This window comes from Nerophis lumbriciformis, linkage group LG21 (assembly GCF_033978685.3).
Source record: "Nerophis lumbriciformis linkage group LG21, RoL_Nlum_v2.1, whole genome shotgun sequence".
NCBI lineage: Eukaryota > Metazoa > Chordata > Actinopteri > Syngnathiformes > Syngnathidae > Nerophis > Nerophis lumbriciformis.
This window is the reverse complement of record NC_084568.2, coordinates 20,506,454-20,516,112: the sequence shown is the minus strand read 5'-3', so window position 1 is coordinate 20,516,112 and position 9,659 is coordinate 20,506,454. Positions and strand designations below refer to the sequence as shown.

The following is a 9,659-nucleotide window of genomic DNA, read 5'->3' as shown; positions in this document are numbered from 1 at the left end:
AGACAAAAACGTGACTGCTGTTGTTGTGTGTTGTTGCTGCGCTGGGAGGACGTTAATGAAACTGCCTAACAATAAACCCACATAAGAAACCAAGAACTTGCCCTCGATCATTCTACAGTTATAACGTGATTAGGCAGGCATGCTGTTTATATTGCGGGAAAGTGGACGTGAAAACAGGCTGTCTGTCACTCAGGAGGGGGCGTGGCCTCCAGCTCCGCCTGAATTTCGGGGGATTTTCTGGAGAAAATTTGTCCCGGGAGGTTTTCGGGAGAGGCGCTGAATTTCGGGAGTCTCCCGGAAAATCCGGGAGGGTTGGCAAGTATGGTTTAGGCTGCTCGCCGGCTCCTCGTCACCACTTCAAGATGGAGGCCGAATTTCTCGCGTCACAGCAGCCAATGCTGTGTCTACTTATAAGATGTCTATGGAGAGGAACTGTATTTTACTCCTCTCTAATGCATGTGGCTAATGAGGTACATTAATTATACATTGTTTTTATTTGATTTCTCTTATTTACCTGAAATGTTGTTCGAAGCTAACGTTACCATACTTGCCAAACCTCCCGTTTTCTCGGGAGAGTCCCGAATTTAAGTGCCCCTCCCGAAAATCTCCCGGGGCAACCATTCTCACGAATTTCTCACGATTTCCACCCGGACATCAATATTGGGGGCGTGCCTTTAGCGTCCTCTCTGACCTGAAACCTGTAATGTTTACTGCTTAAACCTTTATTGTGAAAGTCTGTATCCTTACTGCTGTAACAGGATGTATTGCGCTTCACTAACCGGAAAAAGAAAATACCGGTGTTGGACCAGGAGGTAAAATAAATAAACAAAGCTCCCGGGCTAAACTGAGAAATAAAGAGTTTTCTACGTCCAGTTATTATCCAGATTAGTCTATAATACTTCTCCGTATAGCTAATCACAACAAAACCTTCACCCTTTAACGACCGCGTGCTGTCCTCAATCACGTCCGCAATCTGCCCAGGACAGCATGCGGACGTGACGGAGGACAGTGGCTGTCCTCCGTCACGTCCGCTTTTTCTCCGTATAAAAAGCGTGCGAGCCCGATCACGTGGCTTTCAGAACTCAACGCGCACTCAACAAGAAGTAGACGAAGCAAAAGTGGAGACATGGAGACGCCGAACAACAACAACAACAACAACAACAAGAAGAAGAGATATTCTTGCAAATTCCAAGAGCATTGGAAAGAGCAATTTCAGTTCATCGAGGACAGCGCGAAGGGGAAAGGGTATGCTACCTGCAATTTTTGCAGATCTGACATCTCCATTGAACATGGTGGCCGGGCGGATATAATCGTCCATGAACGGTCAGGGAAGCACGCTGCTGCGGCGATGCAGCACGGGTCCGAGCCCATTAATGTGGACCATCTTGATAAATGGAGACCCGAGGGTGCAACTTATGCCGAGATAAAAATGGCTATGCTGATAGCCGCAAGCAACATCCCGTTCTCATTTGCGGACGAATTCAACAAATCCGTGAAAGATATGTTCCCGGATTCAGCGATCGCTTGCCAGTACGCAAATGGCGGAACAAGGGCTACTCAAATAGTGACGGGTGAGTGTTATTAAATATTTTAATTATTTTTAACCCTTGTGCAATGTTCATATTGTTGTTACTCAGCCAGCGTTTGCGGGTCTGATGGACCTGTTGCATTTTGTGGCTTTTAATGCCTCACAATCAAACACTTTTATGTTAAAATACTGAACAGATGTTTATTGGGATAAGGTGAAACATCTGTTCAGTATTTCAACATAAGTGTTTGATTGTGAGGCATTTAAAGCCACAAAATGCAACGGGTCCATCAGACCCACAAACGCTGGCTGAGTAATAACAATTTTTATTTTATTTTGTTTAGCCTTTATTTAACCAGGTAAAATCCCATTGAGATCAAAGATCTCTATTCCAAGGGAGACCTGGCCAAGAGGGCAGCAGCAAGGTTACATTAAAAACAGTAAACAAATACATAAAACATCACATTTACAACATTAAAACTTGCTCACATGACACTTGTGTATACAGACAAGGTAGGCTGCAGTCCTTTCACAGAAGCTTTAAACTCATTCAACGTAACAAGGGTTTGAAGTTTAATATTCGATTGTAGGTTATTCCAAGCCTTCGGTGCTGAAAACCTAAATGCTTTCTTCCCCAGTTCAGTTCTTACTTTGGGGACGACAAATTACAGAACATTCATTGAACGAAGATTGTGACTTCCTTGTTTTTTTTCTTAAAAGACAAGACAGATAAGATGGAGTGATACCCAGAATGGTTTTGTAGATGAAAACATACCAATGATTGAGGCGTCGAGCATATGAATGTTAAGGTTGCAACATTGTCAACACTGTCTGCTCTCATTTTCTCGCACATTTGACCCTTTTATGTAATGTGTACCTACACTCTGTGTTACACAGAACATCAATTTCCACACTTCTATTAGTTCTTCTAATACACTTCTATTATCCAGTGGACGAGGACATCGTATATGTAATAGAAATGTGTAGGGGGGGGGGGGGTGTATGGTGTGTGTTCATTAAATATGTATTCCGATATGTTCTTCACAGAAAATGAGCCAAAATCAGTGAGTCTCAGTTTGAAAAATTAATTAATTGTATACTTTTTCTTTTTAATAAAAAATGAAAACTGGTCCCACAGACTCGAACGCCACACAAGGGTTAAGAAAGCAGCAAGTACAGTTAGTAGAACTGTGTTTTCATTACTGTGTATTTGATAGATGCCATTGCCCCGGAATTGGACAAAGAAGTGATCGAACTGTGCCAAAACCAACCCTTTGGTCTGATCTGTGATGAAAGCACAAGCAGAAACACGGATAAAGTATGTATTTTGTATTTACACTTCTCTGTGGCTGCTCAGTGAAAATTGCTCTTTACAAAAATATATATATTTTTTAAAGGAGTTTGTGATATTGGCGAGGGTTTGCGATCCGAAAACTCAAGAGGTGGTGACGAAGTTTCTGCACATGCCAGTGTGCGACGTTGGCACAGCACAGAACCTCTTTGAGTCACTGAACAAGGTGCTAAGGTAAATGTGAAGTCGCTAATATGTATATGTACCGTATTTTCCGCACTATAAGGCGCACCGGATTATTAGCCGCACCTTCAATGAATGGCATATTTCATAACTTTGTCCACCAATAAGCCGCCCCGGACTATAAGCCGCGCCTACGCTGCGCTAAAGGGAATGTCAAAAAAACAGTCAGATAGGTCAGTCAAACTTTAATAATATATTAAAAACCAGCGTTCTAACAACTCTGTTCACTCCCAAAATGTACGCAAATGTGCAATCACAAACATAGTAAAATTCAAAATAGTGCAGAGCAATAGCAACATAATGTTGCTCGAACGTCACAACACACAAAATAAACATAGCGCTCACTTTCTGAAGTTATTCTTCATTCGTAAATCCTTCGTCTTCGGTGTCCGAAGTGAAAAGTTGGGCAAATTTACGATCCACTGGCAGATGTTGGCGTCGTCTGGCGCTGCCTCCTCGTCTTAGTGAAGGTGTGTTCGCCTTCTGTCATCCATTGTTCCCACGCAGTTAGCAGTCTAGCTTCGAATGCCCTGTTGACACCAATATCTAGCGGCTGGAGGTCTTTTGTCAATCCACCCGGAATGACGGCGAGTATTGAATTAAGCGCGTAAGCGTGTCTCTCAATGTGCTGTTATGAGCTAGCAAATATAACAACTACACTACCCAGCATGCAACGATAGTTACGAGCATGCGCGGTAGCCCTGAGAAGCGTTGTTGTATGCTGGGAGTTAGAATGTGGTTATGAGCACGCTGTGAGTAAACGTTGAGAACTCAGTTAACACGCCTCGTCTGCATTATTTATAATTAGACAGACAACACACTTAATAGGAGCCATTTTGGGGTCTTTACATAAACACACAAATGGAAATGAAACGTCACATATCCCAGCATGCACCGCGCGCTTCTTCGTCATCCACTGTTCCCACGCAGTTAGCAGTCTAGCTTCGAATGCCCTGTTGACACCAATATCTAGCGGCTGGAGGTCTTTTGTCAATCCACCCGGAATGACGGCGAGTATTGAATTAAGCGCGTAAGCGTGTCTCTTAATGTGCTGTTATGAGCTAGCAAATATAACAACTACACTACCCAGCATGCAACGATAGTTACGAGCATGCGCGGTAGCCCTGAGAAGCGTTGTTGTATGTGCTGGGAGTTCGAATGTGGTTATGAGCACGCTGTGAGTAAACGTTGAGAACTCAGTTGACACGCCTCGTCTGCATTATTTATAATTAGACAGACAACACACTTAATAGGAGCCATTTTGGGGTCTTTACATAAACACACAAATGGAAATGAAACGTCACATATCCCAGCATGCACCGCGCGCTTCTTCTACGGGGAAAAAAGATGGCGGCTGTTTACCGTAGTTGCGAGACCTAAACTTTATGAAAATGAATCTTAATATTTATCCATATATAAAGCGCACCGGGTTATAAGGCGCACTGTCAGCTTTTGAGAAAATTTGTGGTTTTTAGGTGCGCCTTATAGTGCGGAAAATACGGTAAATACATTACAATGTGCCAGGAGACAGACCTCTAATAAGTAATGTTGTACTTTGTTTATTCCTAGTGACAGAAAAATTGACTGGAGAAACGTTGTGGCATTTAATAGTGACAATGCCAGTGTCATGAAGGGGAAGCACAATTCTGTTGCCAGCAGAATCAAAGACTTGCAGCCGACCCTAATTGACGTGGGATGCATCTGTCATCTGGTCCAGCTGGCCACAGAATGTGGCATTGAGGTTCTATGCCAGCCTATTGAAGACATCCTCAGCAGTATATATGATCACTTTGACATCAGGTAAGCATATTGATATGCCGCATGGTACACTTGCACATAAGTTAAAGGGGAACATTATCACAACACAAACAAACATGGCGGAAAGAAGAGCAAGCTATAGCGACATTAGCTCGGATTCAGACTCTGAGTTCAGCGGCTTAAGCGATTCAACAGATTACGAATGTATTGAAACGGATGGTTGTAGTGTGGAGGCAGGTAGCGAAAACGAAATTGAAGAAGAAACTGAAGCTATTGAGCCATATCGGTTTGAACCGTATGCAAGCGAAACCGACGAAAACGACACGACAGCCAGCGACACGGGAGAAAGCAAGGACGAATTCGGCGATCGCCTTCTAACCAACGATTGGTATGTGTTTGTTTGGCATTAAAGGAAACTAACAACTATGAACTAGGTTTACAGCATATGAAATACATTTGGCAACAGCATGCACTTTGAGAGTGCAGACAGCCCAATTTTCATCAATTAATATATTCTGTAGACATACCCTCATGTCAGCAGGCCAGGGAAGCTAGGGTCGATATTCTTCTCTTGATCATCTTCGGGACGGTGTGAGCCAAGACATCCAGGGGGTTTAGCTCGCTCGTCTGCGGGAACAAACTGCTGCCATTGCTTGCCGTGCTACCGAGGGCCTTTGTCCCTGAATTGCTCACACACTCTGGCAGATTCAATGGGGGTCTGGCGGCAGATTTCTTTGACTTTATCGTTGGAAATGCATCTGCTTTGAGTGTCGCAGGATATCCACACATTCTTGCCATCTCTGTCGTAGCATAGCTTTCGTCGGTAAAGTGTGCGGAACAAACGTCCAATTTCTTGCCACTTTCGCATCTTTGGGCCACTGGTGCAACTTGAATCCGTCCCTGTTCGTGTTGTTACACCCTCCGACAACACACCGACGAGGCATGATGTCTCCAAGGTACGGAAAACAGTCGAAAAAACGGAAAATAACAGAGCTGATTTGACTCGCTGTTTGAGAAAATGGCGAATTGCTTCCCGATGCGACGTCACGTTGTGACATCATCGCGCCAAGAGCGAATATTAGAAAGGCGTTTAATTCGCCAAAATTCACCCATTTAGAGTTCGGAAATCGGTTAAAAAAATATATGGTCTTTTTTCTGCAACATCAAGGTATATATTGACGCTTACACAGGTCTGGTGATAATGTTCCCCTTTAAAAGAGAGCCTCTGTGCCACAATTTGACAGTTATTGGATGTAATTTTGGTTCCCTGGCTTTTCATTAACAATTTCTTTCCTATTTTTTTTTTTTTTTTTTAACCTTTCTCAACTTCAGTGCTAAATGTTGTGAAATCGTCGAAGAGTTTGTGGAGTTCACAGACTCAGAAACTCTGCAGCTACTCCGATACTGTGCGACCAGCTGGCTCAGCTTGCTGACTTGCATAAACCGGGTGCTCAACCAGTGGGATGCACTGCAGGCATATTTTGCCAGTCATGAGGATGTGGAGAAGCCTGGCAAGGTGAAGATGCTGGCAGAGCATTTAACCTGCAAGAAGACAAAGTTCTTCTTCCTCTTCCTCTCCCAGGCTCTGAAACCACTGGCAGAGTTCAATGTTATGTTTCAGGTCAGCCAGCCTATCAAAAGATTAACATAAATAATATCATTTTTTTATAACTGATAATCCATCATGTGTTTCTAGGCTGAAGGAGTGATGGTTCATAGGCTGCACCGGGAGATGACCAGCCTGGTGAGAAGAATAATGGGAAGATTTCTCCATGCCAGCCTTATTGCTGATGTCCCACTGAAGGACATCAAGTTCGAGGATGCCAGCCTACAGTTGCCAGACAGCGAACTCTTTCTTGGAGCAGCTGCACAAAGCCTCTTGGAGGACAACATGGATGAACTTTCCTCCTCTGTCCCAATGATGATCAAGTAAACATGATTGTGTTATCCAAAATCACCTTACCTCCTAAGAGCTAACTAACTGATATCCCATCATACAATGGCTGTAATTTTTGATCTGATCATGTGTCACAGGGCAGTGAGAGACTTCTTTGTAGCTGTGACCACAAAGATGATGACTACATTCCCCCTCGACAACATCATCCTCCAAAACCTGACCGTGTTGGACCCAGAGTCACGGCATCAATTTTCCCCAAACTCAGGTGCATCCCCGTTTTTTTAATTGACGGCGGTAGTTGTTTAATAATCAACTTCAGAAGTTATAGAGGATCATACCTGCCAACTTTTGAAATCAGAAAAACCTAGTAGCCAGGGTCCAAAATGATTGATTGCATTCAGACAGGTTAAAATGTTGCTAAAACCATCACTTTTCTATCAGTCACAGTGACTTTTCAAAACAAAAATATTACAGCAAAAATCATATGGGTTGATTGACATGTTTATTCTGTAAACTAACTTCAATAGTTTGAAATTATTTTGACAGTTAATGCCAGTTATCCTGTCAACCTTTCACAAGACTTCAATTTGTTAATTGAAAGTATAAACAGTATAAACACTTTTTACAGTAAACAAATGGTAAAACAGCACTAAACAATTCCATTAAAAAAAAAAAATTGGTGTCATTATTAACTTTCTGTCCAAGCTTGTATGATCTACTGCCTTGTTCAATTGTAAAAAATATTCTGTGCCTAAAATTCACATTTCTATCACAATTATCATACTGTAAACATGGTAAGCTAACTTCATTAAAATTAATAGTCCTGTCAATAGCATGGAATTACAATTCAAATGTAGTTTTTTTGTAAGCCTTTCAAAAGAATTCAAAATATGAAAAATTAATGAAAATTAATTTAAGCCATCAGACACTTGAAAAGTGGCACATCACATCTCTAATGTAATCATTTTAACTTTTCAACAGAAATAGCACTGCAAAAATATTAAGGACATACTTCTGTATTTTGGTAGTTATGCTGTCAACATTTAACAAGATTTCTTCAACTTGGACTTGAAAGCATAAATAGTACAAACACTTAACAGTATAACAGTACTAAACAATTCCAATAGATAACATTGGTGTCATTACCTTTTTGTGGCTAAAATCCAAATTTACGTTAAGTTTTCCACTTGTATCGCTAGCAACGGCATTAGACTTGTGTTTTTTTTGTCCCAACGTGGTCTTTTACATCGCTAATTCCTCCGTGTCCGATCGAAAAATCTTGTCTGCACAAGGTGCAATTCGCGTAGTTTTCACCCTTTTTGGAACGGATAATTATTCCCGGATAGGCTTTTGAATATTCTTCACGGAATGACTGCAGTTTTCTTTTCGGTTTAAGACTCGTTTGCGATTTTTCTCCGGCTGATTCCATGATCGTTCGCTCGTTTGGAAACAATGACAACTGGTGCCTCGTGCTTGGCAGCGGTGCTATAAATAGCCTCGCGCATGGCATTCGGAATGGCTCGATAGGAAGTTACGGGAAGCAGTATCGATTGTCATTGTTACGCGATTTCGTGAATAAAACTTTAATAAAAAAAATAAAAAAATTTAATTAATGAAAAACCGTATTTTTTATCACTGCAACCGTAGCCCGGAATAGGTTGATGAAAACCGTACTAATTACGGGAAAACCGGAGTAGTTGGCAGGTATGGAGGATAAGACTAGAGAAAGCAATTATATCCCCAGCTCACTTGTGCTTAATTTGCTCATTTTCATTTGCAGTTATAGAGCTTGGGAAAAGTCTGCCGCAGCTGCGATTGGACCTGGATAGCCTCTGGGATGAAGTAGTGGAGTACCAAGTGCTTGGCAGGGAAGATCTTCCTAAGGAAGCAAGGATTGACCGGTTTTGGGCCATGCTAGGGAGAGGTGGGAGATTCCAGACTCTGCTGCATTTGATGAAGGCACTTTTGTGTGTGCCACACAGCAATGCACCATCAGAGAGGGTATTCAGCATGGTTAGAAAGATAGTGACGGAGAATAGAACGAGGATGGACAATTCAACCCTTAACTCACTCCTTTCATGCAAATTAAATTTCACAGGTGCTGCCCATACCTATGATCCTTCAAGGGCTATGCTCATCCTTGCCAACCCTCCCGATTTTCCCGAGAGCGTCCCGAATTTCAGTGACCCTCCCGAAAATCTCCTGGGGCAACAATTATCACAAATTGCTCCCGATTTCCACCCGAAGAACGATATTGGGGGCGTGCCTTTAAGTTAAAGTACCAATCATTGTCACCCACACGAGGTGTGGCGAAATTATTCTCTGCATTTGACCCATCACCCTTGATCACCCCCTGTGAGGGGAGCAGTGAGCAGCAGCGGTGGCCGTGCCCGGGAATACGTTTTTCGTGATTTACCCCCCAATTCCAACCCTTGGTGCAGAGTGTAAAGCAGGAAGCTAATGGGTCCCATTTTTATAGTCTTTGGTATGACTCTGCCGCGGTTATCTCCCTAATTCTGAGGTCTCAAGGTTGGCAAGTAAGGCTGTGCTACTGGCTGCGAAGCAATGCAACCATGTGTATATGTGTAAATAAATGAGCACTGAAATTTAAGTATTCTTTTTTTTTTTCCATTGTGTGTGTGTATATGTATGTATGTATATGTATATATATATATATATATATATATATATATATATATATATATATATTTGTGTGTGAAATTCAAGTATTTCAGTGTATTACAGGTAGCCGTAATTCACTGAAATTCAAGTATTTCTAATATATATATATATATTAGAAATACTTGAATTTGTGTGTGATGTGTATGTATATATATATATATCACACACAAATTCAAGTATTTCTTATATATATATATATGTATATATATATATATATATATTAGAGATGCGCGGTTTGCGGGCACAACCGCGGATCGGGC

At 41.9% G+C, this 9,659-nt stretch overlaps 1 protein-coding gene across 1 annotated transcript; it reads left to right on the top strand.

Moving 5' to 3' along the window:
* The first annotated feature begins 1,159 nt into the window (after positions 1–1,159).
* Positions 1,160–9,328, top strand: LOC133620979 (zinc finger protein 862-like). Its single transcript, XM_061982708.1, has 8 exons — positions 1,160–1,571; positions 2,746–2,846; positions 2,926–3,053; positions 4,632–4,862; positions 6,153–6,441; positions 6,517–6,749; positions 6,855–6,982; positions 8,498–9,328. The coding sequence occupies exons 1-8, from the start codon at positions 1,349–1,351 to the stop codon at positions 8,992–8,994; spliced, it is 1,830 nt and encodes a 609-aa protein (XP_061838692.1). The 5' UTR covers positions 1,160–1,348; the 3' UTR covers positions 8,995–9,328.
* The last annotated feature ends 331 nt before the right edge of the window (positions 9,329–9,659 follow it).

Excerpts from the sequence above, each read along its gene's own strand:
- LOC133620979 (XM_061982708.1), top strand. The coding sequence starts at position 1,349 with ATGCAGCACGGGTCCGAGCCCATTAATGTGGACCATCTTGATAAATGG. Across the intron at positions 3,054-4,631 it reads TCACTGAACAAGGTGCTAAG|TGACAGAAAAATTGACTGGA; the intron begins GTAAATGTGAAG and ends GTTTATTCCTAG. Across the intron at positions 4,863-6,152 it reads TATGATCACTTTGACATCAG|TGCTAAATGTTGTGAAATCG; the intron begins GTAAGCATATTG and ends TCTCAACTTCAG.